The sequence below is a fragment of the Lycium ferocissimum genome, chromosome 6, assembly GCF_029784015.1.
Source record: "Lycium ferocissimum isolate CSIRO_LF1 chromosome 6, AGI_CSIRO_Lferr_CH_V1, whole genome shotgun sequence".
NCBI lineage: Eukaryota > Viridiplantae > Streptophyta > Magnoliopsida > Solanales > Solanaceae > Lycium > Lycium ferocissimum.
In genome coordinates, this window is record NC_081347.1 from 24,379,583 (window position 1) to 24,394,541 (window position 14,959).

Here is a 14,959-nt window from a genome sequence, read left to right on the forward strand (position 1 = left end):
AACCTATTTTGGAAAACGTTTCTTAAGCCAAGGGTCTATTGCAAACAGCCACTCTACCCCACAAAGGTAGGGATAAGGTCTGCGTACACCCCAACATCTCAGACCTCACTTGTGGGATCACAATGGGTATGTTGTTGAGAAAGGGCATTGTCAGATAGGACAGGCAAAGTTAGTCTCCTCTTGGAATCGATGTCAGAGACCGTGTGTTTTTACTAGTAATAACCATGATGATACCATTGAAAATTCTTCTGAAAGATAGAGGAAGCAATGCAATTTGAGAAAAAAATTCCAGGACCATGTGAGCTTCAGGTATATAAGATGCTGGGGAGGAATCCCCACAGAAGAATTCGTTTCAACATGGTATATCCCACTACTGCTTAGATTCATCAAAGTAATCATGCTTTCTTCAGACAGCCGGAAAAAAGGTGAAAAGAAACCAAATATCAAACCTTGTCAACTTGCAGAACTGGATGCAGAGCAAATAATCAACGTGCCATGAACGAGGGAAAATTTTCCAAATCTCCTCATTTGTTCTTAGCCGACGCTTGATCCAAGCATATCTTCTTTCAGTTTTGTCCAATTTAGCTAGTTCTGTAGTTACAAATGTGATAGGCAGTTAGGAACGACAGACATCCAAATATCATATAGACTAATTAAACTTGGCAGTAACCAAGGATATAGTCAGTTGGACAAACCTGCTCCTTCAAATATCTGCTGGTAAGAGGTGAGCTCTCTATTACAAAAATTCTTCACCAACTCTTCTCTAACAGAAGGCTCGAGAGCATCAACAACTAAGCATGCGTCTGATAACTGCTGTAAAAGATTACTTTCTTCTGTCTCCTTCCCTGTGCCTAAACTGTAAGTAATGAAAGAAAGTTGAGAAAAATGATGGAAACAAGAAAGAACAAAGATGTGAAATATATGAATTATTTATGTGTATATATATGCAGAGTATGTATATATGCATGCATGCTTATGTTTTATTATGCAAGTGTTACTTTGATTTTGGCATGCTTTAGCGAGTGAACTCATCTAGTTCAAGGAAGTAAAGCATTGGGAAAAAAAAATCATTAAAGAAGAAAAATCCAGTGAAGTTTAAAGTCAAAACTGAAACCTCCACTTTACTCATTTACTGAAAAATTATCGGAATAAAACTGTATCTTTTGTAATCATCTATACTATATTAAAAGTGGGAAGTCCCAAAGTAGAAAGTTGAATTACCATAATGCTGTTTGAAAATTAAAAGACCATTTTATCCTTCACGCAAATACTGTTCCTTTAATATTTTGTACCAAAAAAGTAAATAAAGTTCCCAATAACTGATAAAGTTGTACTAGATTGTCTCTTCAACAATAGTTGTTAAAAATTAAATTGCAATTGTGTTTGGGATTTTAATGTATATATGGAAAATTTAATTAATTTAATATAATTATGTATCCAAAAATTTATACAATTTTCGAGATTAACCCTTTAAATTCTTATGCTAATGAACTAGTAGTATAATTGATGGATTGTTTTAAAATTCATAAGAAAACATGGTAAATTATTGTTGATAAAAGGAGCAAAATTTCACTTAAGTTTTGCAATGATGGATGGACTTATTCAGCAACACGCTTTGGAACAAAATGCAATTCAGATGTTGGTTAATTAAATAAGTTCAGTAGTTCAATATTCATTATTTTCAAGAATCTATAATTTTTTCTTTAAATTTTTTAAAAGATATCTTTTAATATTATTGATGTGATTTTTTTTAAAATATATTTATCGACTCAGGATACATGTGCATCGCGTGTGCGCAAAGACTAGCCGTTTATAAATATCTCTTGTAATTAATATCCCCTAGCCAATATTTAAACAGAACCACTTCTTTGACAAGGTGCTTCACAAACTCGGCAAGAAAGGAACTTGTGTGATTGTGCCACCCTACTAAAGAACAAGAAGCACAAAATTAAGAAGTTGGAAATCTTAATCAGCTCTTATTACTTTAATTTGGATAAAAGAATTCCAGAAACTTTGGTCAACGTTTCTTATACAAGGTGTTTCACAAACCTGGCAAGACTGGAATGTGAAAAGACGTGCTAGTACTCGAAAACAAGAAGAATAAAATAAAGAAGTTGGGAATGTGTTAGGAGTTCTATTACTTTGATTTCTAAAAAGAATACTAGACATGCTTTAACTCAAGGAGACAGTTTAAAGACATAACAACTTGCACATTATCGTATCAGTGTCGTACTACCTGAATTTGTCAGCAGAAAATTCCATGAGTTCTATGCATACTAGATAACCACAGATATACGTTCACTAATTATACTAGACATGGAATGGAAAATTGATTGTTAGGTAATTACAGTAACTTTCTGGTGGACAGGGATAGAGTTGGGGATACTTAAGCCAGCAAGACACATGCCAACAGGGCAACTCAGACCCTCCATTTATATATGATTCCTATGGCACAAGAAGCAGTTCACTCATGCACAGAGAAAAGGTACTTCTAGCAAACAAGTCATAATCATAATGAGTGCTAAATAGAGAACTTAGAAATAATTTCAATGTGCGTGAAATCAAAAGTAAGAATCTTCTTCGGTCTTTTCTTATATCTAAGAGCTCTTATTCAGAACCTATCACAGCAACTTTTGAGAGAAGACAAGAACAGAATGTTGATTCTTGAATTGACAAAGGTACATCCGAGCTACCATGGGCGGTTAATTGAAGCCAATCCAATAGGGTGCAATATTGTATTTTCTATGATATACTTGCCAATCATGTCCGACAGTAATTTTACCAGAGTTTCTAGTACACACCTGGAAAAGTCAGAGAACACATGTGACTTGAGGACCTGTTTGATGCTCTTAAACTTTTCTCTAAGTTCTGTAATCTTAGGAATATCCCTATAGGCTTCAAAATGACTACAGAGCTGGTTTACAGCCTGAAACATCAGAAGATAAGAATTAGAAGCATATCCAACCTATTTGCGGAGAGCAACAGCATTAGTATATTAAAGAAGAAAGTGTGCGTTTGTTGGTTGCTTAAGGCATTTAGTGTGATATGTATAACTTCATATAATTGTTTCAGCCAATACAAATTACAACGAGATAAGCTATATCTAAGAGAGATAGCTAACCTTTGCTAATAAATCAGTATTCAAGAAACCTACTGCATACCGACAACATAAATTCACCTCAGAAAAGAGGGACGAGAAAGGGGAGGCACACAAGAACAAGTGTAGTTTCAACTGAAATAAGTCAAGTATAGAAGTAATTCTTCTCAAGAAAAACATATTTTAGAAATATATATAATTGTATTTCTAGGAATAATTATATTAGAGTTCCAACTTGTTACGGAGCAAAAATAAAGTTTGAGAGTAGAAACATATCATTTTAATTAAACCACCAGATCCAGAAGAAGCCTTAGGCTAAGTGAAGCCTATAATCATACCCCACTATATGACACTGACCACATAAATAGTAAATTCATGAGCCAAAAAAGTAATAAAATGAAACAAAGACTCTCCTTTCATACACCAATATTGTAAGAATAATGGGTCAACCCAGAACTTTTCTTATAGAATCCAGCTCCTCTGGTTTAGCAAGCATCTTGCAACAACAGAAGTTTCAATTATAACTAAACCTAGTGCACAACATGCATGGTTGTACAAGAAATAATTATAGTAGCAAGTTGGCACGCATCGGTGAATGTTAAACAATGAAAAGTTTTACTGTGGAAGAGCAATAGTCAAATACCTCAAGCTGTGCAGCTGCCTCTTTATAGTGACGTTTGGAAGCCATTACTTGAAGTTGCTCTACTGCAGATACTGTTATAGGACAAAAGAATCGCATTGAAATGATCTCTTTTTTATAAGGAGAAACGCGTTGAGATGATGAATCTTTTGGGCTAAACTAACCATGCATAGATGCGCTTTTGTTGATAATTCATATCACATAACTTCAATTATTAATAACAGTAGAAAAGAATAAATATATTTTTCCTTTTCTCATTATCCATGATCGCTTTTGAGAGGAAACGTGTGCTAGTATCCATGTTGGGTACAACACTTATGTCCTTCACTAAACACACATTTGAATTTCTACGGCCTTTCATAGCTAGTAATGTATCTGACGTCGATTCATCCAAAAAAAAAAAAAAGTAAAGTATCTGATGCCGGGAAAATGATATCATGGAACATAGACAAGATCCTTGTGCAGCATGAACCATCAGCAAACAGTCTTTAAGGTTCCCATTCATTTCAGTTATGTATTTACACCTACAAACCTTACCTCTGTGGAAGGGGAGCCCTGGCATAACTGGTAAAGTTGCTGCCATGTGACCAGGAGGTCACGGGTTCGAGCCGTGGAAACAGCCTCTTGCGTAAAATGCAAGGTAAGGCTGCGTACAATAGACCCTTGTGGTCCGGCCCTTCCCCGGACCCCGCGCATAGCGGGAGCTTAGTGCACCGGGCTGCCCTTCTCTCACTCTTTCTCTCTCAACCTTTCCTTCTCTCTTTTCTTTTTCTCTTTCCTCCTCCTCCCTCGTAATGGAGCAAAAAGCTTCTTTTTTTTTTTTTATCTCAAGGGATAAATCTTTTGAATTGATTAGCAATGGGGACTCACAGATCAGATGGTATACTCTCATCAAAAGGAGCAGTCTATTTTCTAGCAGAATTAATGTCGGTGAAAAAAACTTAAGATGGATGTGCAGTGCTCTGAAGCAAGCTTCAAAGGGAACAAGGGATATGTACAGAAGACGGGGAAGAACTCAACAACAGTATCATTACAGGATTCATCAAAATTACAACATCTATGGTAGATTCGTAAGACTGGAAGTGCGTCAAGGTGAAAGGAAATCAGCTGTGATCGTTCCGGAGGTGGATTTCAACAGTGGTTGGGGAGATATTGCAGACAAAATTCTTTGATTCGTGGGAAAGCCCACCATTAATGGCCCATTCCGTCCAGCTTCTCCTCTGAGGAAAACCTTCTACGAAGCTGCAAAAATTGGAAAGTGGCCAGAAAAATCGACATTTACATCTTCAAAAGTAGGTGAAACAGAGCACTCCCTCTCCAGGTTCTTGATTGGTGTCTTCAACGATCCTTTCCACATAAGTCCCAATACTGAAACAATTCAGCAATGGTTCCTGAGTAGATGGAAGATCAGTGCTGGGCTTAAAGTAACCCCCGTAGACCATAACTGCTTTCTCTTTGAATTTCCATCTAGGCATGAGGCTACGAGAACATTAGCAGGGGATTGGTTCTGGAAAGGCAGACACCTTGCTCTTCAATGGTGGACTACAGATTTTGGCACAATCTCAGAGTCCAACAGGCCGGAAAATATTTGGGTTAAACCTTTTGGAGTTCCTCTCAATGCGTGGACATCGAAAACCTTCAAATCCATTGGGGATCAGTGCGGTGGGTACATCGGAGAAGATGAGAACACAAAAAACAGGAACCATCTTTTATGAGCTCGAATTTGCATCAGAAACACAGGCAAAAAAATTCCGGCAACAGTTAGAGTTGTTCTGGGGGATTTGAAATTTGAAATTGCTGTTATTTCGGAGTTTCGGTCCAACCCAATTGAGAACACAAAAAACAGGAACCATCTTTTATGGGCTCGAATTTGCATCAGAAACACAGGCAAAAAAATTCCGGCAACAGTTAGAGTTGTTCTGGGGGATTTGAAATTTGAAATTGCTGTTATTTCGGAGTTTCGGTCCAACCCAATATCCATTGGTCCCTACGGGCATTCAGTGGTTTCAGAAGTGCCAGAAAGTTCATGTGCTGCTACAGTTGGCAGACAATTGAAGGGCCCATCCTTTGCACATAAAAGTCACGTGAGGGGCACGTGCTTGAGGTTTAATGAGCCAGCAAAACCTCAAAACAAAGGAATGACACAAGCCCAAATTTCTAAAGGAAAAGGGGTATTGGGCTCTTTTAATAGTTATTATTCGAAAGGCCCACACCAGAGGAGACAAAAGAAAAAGCCCAACTTTATCCCATCATGGAAAGCTAAAAGAAACACAGCCGACCCATGTTTACAGAGGTGTTCCTCCTTCGAACGGTGGAATTCCTTCGACCCTCTAGCAGCAAATCTCCATACGAACAATATTATGGATACTGAAGAAAGAGCAGAACCTTCCTTCTCCCGCTCCGGCGCAGATGACGAATCAGAACAGACATCACACATGCCTCACCAGGTTGTTTCTAATATGGAATCAGAATTTTCCTTGAATTATTTCAATGAATTTCTTCCTCTTCCATGGCATGATAGAGAAGAGCTTTGCATGCAAGTGGTGGACAAGCCTTCAGTAATAGAAACATCGAGATGGTCAAAAATTACAATGGTCAAAGCTTGCAAAGCATTTGGGATCAATGAAACAGGCTTCGAACATGATATCTTTCGATATTGTTTTAAGAATGGATGAGAGGCGAAAGACCCAATTATTGGCTCAACAACAACAGGAGGCTAGGAGTAGTGCAAAGTCCAAGTTCTAAAAAAGGGAGGAGTAAAGGGAATCAAAACTTAAAAAATTGGCTTGGGGACTTCAAGACAACAATGAAAGGAAGGGTAGGGGCAAGTTTCAAAACTCGTACCCCAAATGAAGGTAAAAATCCTTAGTTGGAATGTACAGGGCCTCAATGATAGGAATAAAAGGAGAATGGTGAAGTCTCTAATTCGAAATTGGAGAGTTGATTTCGTATGCCTACAAGAAATCAAAATTGGGGATTGGAATGATTCTTTGTCAAGTCAAATATGGGGAAGCAGATGGGCTTCATGGGCTGAACTCAAGGCTAATGGGAGCAAAAGAGGAATTATTGTACTGTGGGATAGGAGGATGTGGAATTGTGTAGATACTCAACGGGGGATTTTTTCAATCACTTGCAGATTTGAAAGCTTAACTGAAGAGTTCGGATGGGCATTCATAGGGGTGTATGGTCCACATACAAATCCTGAAAGACATGAATTTTGGCATGAACTTGCAGCTGTCAGAGGTTTATGGTCGGATCAATGGGTAATTACTGGTGATTACAACGTTTGTAGATATGAAAGTGAAAGACTTATCTCCTCTAGGAGGTCCAAGGCAACGCGTGATTTCTCAAACATCATTCAGAAGCTGGGACTAATTGATCCTCCCTTAAATGGAGCTCAATTTACTAGGTCCAGGGGTGAGAACCACACTCAAGCCTCAAGAATTGATAGATTCTTATACTCAAATGACTGGAGTGATGTGTTCAAAGATGCGAAGCAGGTAGCAATGCCTAGGTCAGTCTCAGACCACAAACCAATTATCCTGGAATGTGGTGCTTGGGTACCAAATCCTTCTTATTTTAAATTTGAAAACATGTGGCTCAAGTATGAAGGGTTTATGGAAATGGTAGAGGAATGGTGGCAATCCTATACTATTTCTAGTTCTCCTGACTTCATTTTTATTCAGAAGCTTAGGTCCCTAAAGGAGGACATATCAACATGGAATAGGGAAGTGTATGGCATGCTGGCTAAAAACCCAAGGCTCTGGATGATCTCAAGATATTGGATCAGATAGCTGACCAGAGAGAACAAACAACTGATGAGAAGTTCAAAGCTTTTAATTTGAAACTAGAGCTCCAGCAGATTGCTCTAGCAGAAGAGATATCTTGGAGGCAAAAAATCCAGGTGTTCTTGGCTTAAAGAAGGGAATAGGAACACCAAGTACTTTCAGAGAATTGCAAACTCTCAAAGAAGGTACAACTGCATTGACAGACTCTTGGGCAAGAACTTACGGAGGACAAGGATCACATAAAGGGGGAAATTTTGAATTATTATCAGTCTCTATATACAGAAAAGGAGCCATGGAGACCCACAACAGCTTTTGAGAATCTGACCTCTCTAACAGCAGAAGAGAGCAAGGGTCTGGAGTTGCCTTTTGAAGAGGCAGAAATTTTGGCAACAGTAAATTCTTGTGCTCCTGATAAGGCACCAGGGCCTGATGGGTTTACCATGGCCATTTTCCAGAAGGCGTGGAACTTTATCAAATCAGATCTAATGGGGGCTATCAACCACTTCCACCTCAATTGCCACATGGAGAGGTCCTGTAATGCCTCTTTCATTGCCCTCATCCCCAAAAAGAAAGGGGCGATAGAGCTAAGGGACTATAGACCTATTAGCCTAATAGGAAGTGTGTACAAGATTGTGGCCAAAGCAATAGCAGAGAGTTTTCAGGTGGGCTGTAATCCAAATGACTCAATCAATGTCTCACATCTGCTATATGCAGATGACACATTGAAATTCTGTGGTGCTGAAAGATCCCAAGTTACCAATCTCAACCTCATTTTGCTCCTTTATGAAGCTTTAACAGGCTTGCACATAAACATGCTCAAGAGCACTATATTTCCAGTCAATGAGGTTCAGAACTTGGAAGAATTGGCAGAGATTCTTTGTTGCAGAATTGGTTCCTTCCCCACCACCTAGCTTGGGTTGCCTCTGGGTGCCAAATTCAAATCCAGTGGAATATGGAATGGTGTGGTAGAAAGAGTGGAGAAAAGGCTTGCAACATGGCAAATGCAGTACCTCTCTATGGGAGGATTAGTAGTGTGCTTGACAGCATCCCAACCTACACCACATGTCACTATATCCTATGCCAGTCTCTGTCCTAAAACAATTAAACAGATTAAGGAGGAGTTTCTTATGGGAAGGAAGCAGTGAGACACACAAATTCTCTCTGGTGAAATGGCCTATAGTCACTCAGCCAAAAGCTAATGGTGGACTAGGCATCAGGAATCTAAAACTACATAATCAGAGTTTGTTAATGAAATGGCTGTGGAGGCATGGTCAACCAGAAGCAGGTTACTGGAAAAAGATAATTATTGCCAAATATGGAGCTCAGAATCATTGGAGTCCTAAGGATAGCACATTTCCACATAGGGTTGGCCCCTGGAAACATATCAGCAGCTTCCATCAAGCCCTCTTTCAGAACATATCCTATAAAGTGGGCAATGGTTTGAATGTGAAATTCTGGAAAGATAGCTGGATTGGAAATGAATTACTGAAGGACTCTTATCCTAGCATATTCCTTATTGCCAGCGACAAGGATTCTTTTATTGCTCAAAACAGAGAGCACAACACTTGGAGACCCTCATTAAGAAGGAACCTAAATGACTGGGAGATCAATGATTTGATTGCTCTCCTAGCCACACAGCAGGGTTTCATCTTCACTGATCAGGAACCAGACAGAATCTTATGGGGAAGTTCAAAGGAAAAGAAGTTCACAGTCAAAGAAGGATACAATGTTTTGTGCTCTCATAATGGTGTGCTTGAGGATTGGCCCTGGAAGCATGTTTGGAGAACAAAAATGCCACTCAAAGTCTGCTGCTTCACCTGGACAGCTCTTAAGGAAGCAGCCTTAACTCAGGACAACCTCTGCAAAAGGAAAATTTCACTAGTTAACAGATGTTATCTATGCCACCAATGCTTAGAAAGTGTCAATCACCTACTTCTTCACTGCCCTGTTACCTCTGATATCTGGAATTTCTTCCTATATTTTTGGATTATCTTGGAACCTTCCTCAGACCATTAAGGAAGCTTACACTAGCTGGATTTTTTGGAGAGTTGACAAAACCATCAAGAAGGTCTGAGAAATGATTCCAGCAGTAATCTTTTGGGTTGTGTGGAATGAAAGAAACCGCAGGTGTTTTGAAGGGATATCAACTCCAATACATTTGCTGAAGGCTAAATGCAGCTTTAATGTAATGGAGACTAACATGTTTTTGCTTCAAAGGCCTGAAGGCTTTTGCTTCTGTAATACGGCACCTTCCAGTTGCCCTATATCAATGACAGCATCTTACTTCATCAAAAAAAAAAAAAAAAAAAAAAAAAAAAAAAGCAAGATGTAATAATGCTTCTAACACCATCTATAAGTGGCTTCCATCTATAAGTGGCTCCACCATCTAACTCCTCTCTCGGCGCACGATAAGTGAGCTAACGTGCACCCTAGCCGGATATGGCGAAAGGAAGGCAGAGAAAGACCGGAAATAAAGCCGGCGGGAAGGCGGTGACAGGTACTGCAGCTAATACAAAGAAATCGGGAGAAATTTCAATTGATTTGAACCCAGATTCAGTGGAACAATGGCCAGGTTTGCCGGATAATAAAACCCCAATTATGAATGCTCAAATTCCAACTCCAATTGATGCTGCTATGAAGGAAAAGGCGCAGGTGACTCAATCTCGTGCCGAGACACCACGCGAAATCAACGAGGACTGAGCTGTTCCCAGAACTAACTACAGCAGTTACAGGGGAAACCGAGAAATAGAAATGGGCGACTCTTTTCAAAAGTAACAGGTTGGATGGGCGACTATTTTCAAAAGTAACAGGTTGGAAGCACAAGGGATGACTTTGCGATATGTAGCTCCAACCATTGTTAATGGCGAAACAGTGGTTAAACTGTGCAAAGAGGAAGTTGAATTTGAGACTCTACGGTGGAAACATGCCCTGATAATGTACGTTGTCGGAGTTGAGCCCACCATAGCAGCAGTTGAGAGGTATATTGTGGCAAAGTGGAAAGATATAGCTAATCCAAAGGTATATTATCATAATGATGGACATTTTCTTGTCAAATGCAATAGTTTGGATGATAGGGATGAAGTACTTTATTCAGGGCCCCATATGATGAATAATAAGCTGATTATAGTGAAAGTTTGGTCATCTGAGTTCGACCTAAGTAAGGAAGTACTGCAGACTATCCCTGTTTGGGACAAATTTCCAAAACTCCCTTTGAATTGTTGGGGTGCTCAGTCCTTGGGAAACAATGGGAGTGGGTTGGGGATCCCCCTCTATGCAGATGAATGTACAACACAACACAGATTGATAGGGTCTCCTATGCTAGAATGCTTCTAGAAATGGATATTACAAGGACCATGCCCACTGAGATTAAAATTGAGGATCCAAATGGAAGAGTGTTCCCACAGAAGATAGAATATGAATGGGTGCCAATGTATTGTCCCACATGCTTAATCATAGGACATAAATGTAAACCAAAAGAGGAAGCTAAGCCTAAGGCAAAGTATGGCAAACAGAAACAGGAGTGGCACCATAGAGCAAATGAGGCTGAACCAGCAGGCAAGGTGAATATGAATGTTCCCAATATCCCTGAACCAGCAGGCAAGGTGAATGCTGATAAGCCTGAACCTAGTGGTACTAAGGATAGTGGTACTGCAGGGATTGTCCATACTTCTTCAAGGCCAGTGAAGAGTGTGAGACAGGTCAGTTTAATTCCTAAAGTTGGGGATATAATGCCACTAGCAACTCAGATTACTACTAAAACAGTGCAAGCAGATGGTATTGGTATTACTGAGATCACTATCAATCAACTCCCTAGTCAGCAGGAGCAGGTTGAAATATGGACAGAAGTGAGAGGTAAATCAGCAACAAAAGGTGTGCAGAAGCAAGCTTTGGCCAAACCCCAGCTCAAAACAACAAATGACTTTAATATACTACATATCATGCTACAAGACATGTGACAGGAGCAGGGAAGGGACAAGCTGGAGCAGTGAAGGGGGGTGGTAGGGGTCCTGATTTGCCTCAATCTCAATGAAACTAGTCACCTGGAACATTAGGGTTTGAATAAAGTTCATAAGCAGAAGGAAGCAACACTGTTTATTAGAACTAATCAAGTTAGTATTATAGCTATCTCAGAACACAAAATAAAAGAACATCATGCACCACAAGTGTTGAAGAAGATTGCACCTGGATGGTCATGTTTAAATAACTATGCTTATAGTGCCAGAGGAGAATAAGGATACTATGGGATCCGCAGATCATTACTTGCAGTTTACTTGATGCTTCTGAACAGTATATCCACTCAACAGTGAGGATTACTGCTTTGAACATTGTTTTAATTTTACTGCTATCTATGGATTACACACTATTGAAGATAGAAAAAGTATGTGTTGGGACTTAGGCAGCTCAGTAGTGCTCAACAGGGGCCTTGGCTATCCATGGAAGATTATAATGCTATCCCTAGAGCTGAGGATAGACTGATAGGATCCACTGTTACTGGAGCTGAAGTAACGGATTTTGACACTTTTTTGGAGGATAATGGCACAACTATCTTGAAGTACAGTGGAAGGGAGGGAGTATACCTGGACAAATGGCCATACTTATAGTTGTATTGACTGAGCTCTGGTTAATGCTAGATGGATGTTGGATTTGCAATTGATGGAACTATTGATAATGGATCCGGGGTGCTCTCACCACTCACCCTTGAGTATTAGGTTGAGGCAGGAGGAACAGAGAAGACCAAGGCCATTCAAGTTTCTAAACCACATAGCTGCTCATGAGAATTTTCAAGAGGTAGTTGAGGAAGCATGGCAACAGAGACAAAGGGCCTGTAGACTGTAGGTACGTGGCAAAAACTTAAAGATGTGAAACTAGCTGTGAAGCAACTTAATATTTCTAAGTTCCCAGGTGTGGAGGATAGGATCAAAATCTATAGACAGAAGTTGCAAGATCTCCAAAGCTCCATGAGACAGCCTGGGCAACCTCAAATCTTAATTGATACAGAGAAGGAGATTAAGGTGCAGCTGGAGAAATGGCTGACAATTGAAGAAAGTATTACAATAACAACAACATACCCAGTGTAATCCCACAAGTGGGGTTTGGGGAGGGTAAGATGGAAATACAGCTTGCTTCCATGCTAGTCTGAGGAGTAGGATAGCACAAAATAAAATAACTATCCTAATAACTGCTGCTGGGACAATTGCTAGTACCAGAGTTGACATGGAGACTGAAATATAGGGGTCCTATAAGCAATTGTTGGGAGCCAGTACTTCTCAGTTGCCTGCTGTTGATCCATTGGTAATGAGAGATAGGCCAGTATTAGCTAGAACCCAACAGCTACAATTGATAGAAAATATTTCCAGGCAAGAAGTGGTGCAAGCTTTGAAGGGTATAAGTGATGACGAAGCCCCAGGATGTGATGGTTTTAATGCTTTTTTCTTCAAGAAGACCTGGGATACTGTGGGGGAGGAAATAACTGATGCTGTACTGGATTTCTTTAAAACAGGTTTACTCAATAAAGCTATTAATTGCACTACTGTGACTTTGATCCCCAAGACTGACCACCCCACTAAAATCTCTGAATATAGGCCAATTTCATGTTGTACTCTGTTATATAAAATTATTTCCAAAGTGATTACCAACAGACTACAAACAGTAATGGATGGATTGATAGACAAGAATCAATCTGCTTTTGTCCCAGGAAGATTGATTAATGATAATATCATTTTGAGTAATGAACTGGTTAAGGGCTATGGTAGGAAGAATGTGTCCCCTAGATGTATGCCAAAGGTGGATATGAAGAAGGCTTATGATTCTGTTGAGTGGGCTTATCTCAAACAGATTCTAGTTCATTTGCAATTCCCAGCTAGATTTGTAGAGTGGATTTCCCAGTGTATTAGCACAATGTCATACTCCATTCTTATCAATGGTCAGCCTAGTGTTCCATTCCAAGCTAAGAAAGGATTGAGACAAGGTGATCCAATGTCTCCTTTTTTATTTGCATTGGCAATGGAATATCTTACAAGAAACTGAGACATATTCCTGATTTTAACTATCATCCTAAGTGTGAAAGGATGCATACAGTTCAATTGAGTTTTGCTGATGATCTACTATTGTTTATTAGAGGAGACACTGGTTCTGTAAAACTTTTATATTGGCTATTCTTGGAGTTCTCAGTAGCTTCTGGCTTGGTTGCTAATAATGACAAGAGTTCCATTTATTTTGGAGGTGTCCCTAGTGAAGTACAAGAGGAAATTCTGCAAGAGTTGGGATTCTCGCAGGGGTATTTACCTTTCAGATACTTAGGTGTGCCCCTTAGTACTAAAAGAGTGTCAATACTACAGTTGCAACCCTTGATTGATAAAATTATGGGCAGAATACAAAGCTGCACTTCTAGATTTCTTTCCTATGCAGGAGGAACTCAGCTCATCAAAAGTGTGCTATTCTCAGTCCAAGTTTTCTGGTCTCAAGTGTTCATATTGCCCAAGAAAGTTATCAAATGTATTGAAAGTCTATGTAGAAGATTTCTATGGTCAGGAGGAGTGGATACATCAAAAAAAGCTTTGATCTCATGGGAACAATTATGCACTCCTAGAATAGCAGGGGTCTAAATTTCTTGGATGTTCAGACTTGGAATAGGGCTGCCATATGCAAGTTATTGTGGAACCTGAGTAAAAAAAAGGATAAGATGTGGGTGCAGTGGATTCATATGTACTATGGGAAACAAGGAACAATATGGGGTGTTATAGCACCTCAAGCATCCTGGATGATCAGGAAAATACTCCAAGCTTCTAAATACTTTGAAACTGCTGGATGGACTGAGAACAACGTCCAGCAAATTAATAAGTTCTCAATCAAACAACTGTATTTAAAGCTTAGGGGTGACTATCAGAAGGTTGAATGGAGGAAATTGATTTGTAATAATGCTGCTTGCCCTAAGTGGATCACTGGATCTTCATCTTATATCTGGCACTTCATAATAGGCTACTCACAAAGGATAGACTGGCTGGATGGGGCTGTGTGATAATGTTGAACATGTGCTATGTGCATCAGAGGGAGAGAGCATCATTCATCTGTTTTTTAGCTGTTCTTACTCAAATCAGATCTGGCAAAAGGTCTTACTTTGGCTCAAGATAAATAGACAAGCATGCAGATGGGAGGATGAAACAAATTGGGCTGTAAAACACTGTAAAGGGAAGCAACCACATGCTGAGGTATATAGAATGGCCCTTGCTTCAACTGTGTATCACATATGGAAGGAGAGAAACAACAGGATTTTTCAAGAAAAAACTAGAGAAGGCTCAGTGTTGCTAAGCATGATTGTCCAGGGAGTTCATCTCAGGGTGGAATGAGGCCAAAACTGGCTATGTTAATGTCCAACTTAAACTTCTATCCTTTGTAATAGCTAGTTTTTTCTTGTGCTTAGTAGTAGTTGTAGCT

General features: G+C 39.5%; 1 protein-coding gene across 2 annotated transcripts in view; it reads right to left on the reverse strand.

The window, feature by feature from the left end:
• LOC132059541 (vacuolar protein sorting-associated protein 53 A) overlaps window positions 1-14,959 on the reverse strand; it is a 31,289-nt gene that overhangs the window by 7,181 nt on the left and 9,149 nt on the right. For both annotated transcript variants that reach the window (XM_059452168.1, XM_059452167.1), the window contains exons 5-8: window positions 3,741-3,811; window positions 2,802-2,926; window positions 696-856; window positions 450-591 (exon numbers count right to left, since the gene is read on the reverse strand). In XM_059452168.1, coding sequence (XP_059308151.1) covers window positions 450-591; window positions 696-856; window positions 2,802-2,926; window positions 3,741-3,811 — 499 coding nt within the window. The remainder of the gene's footprint in view (window positions 1-449; window positions 592-695; window positions 857-2,801; window positions 2,927-3,740; window positions 3,812-14,959) is intronic.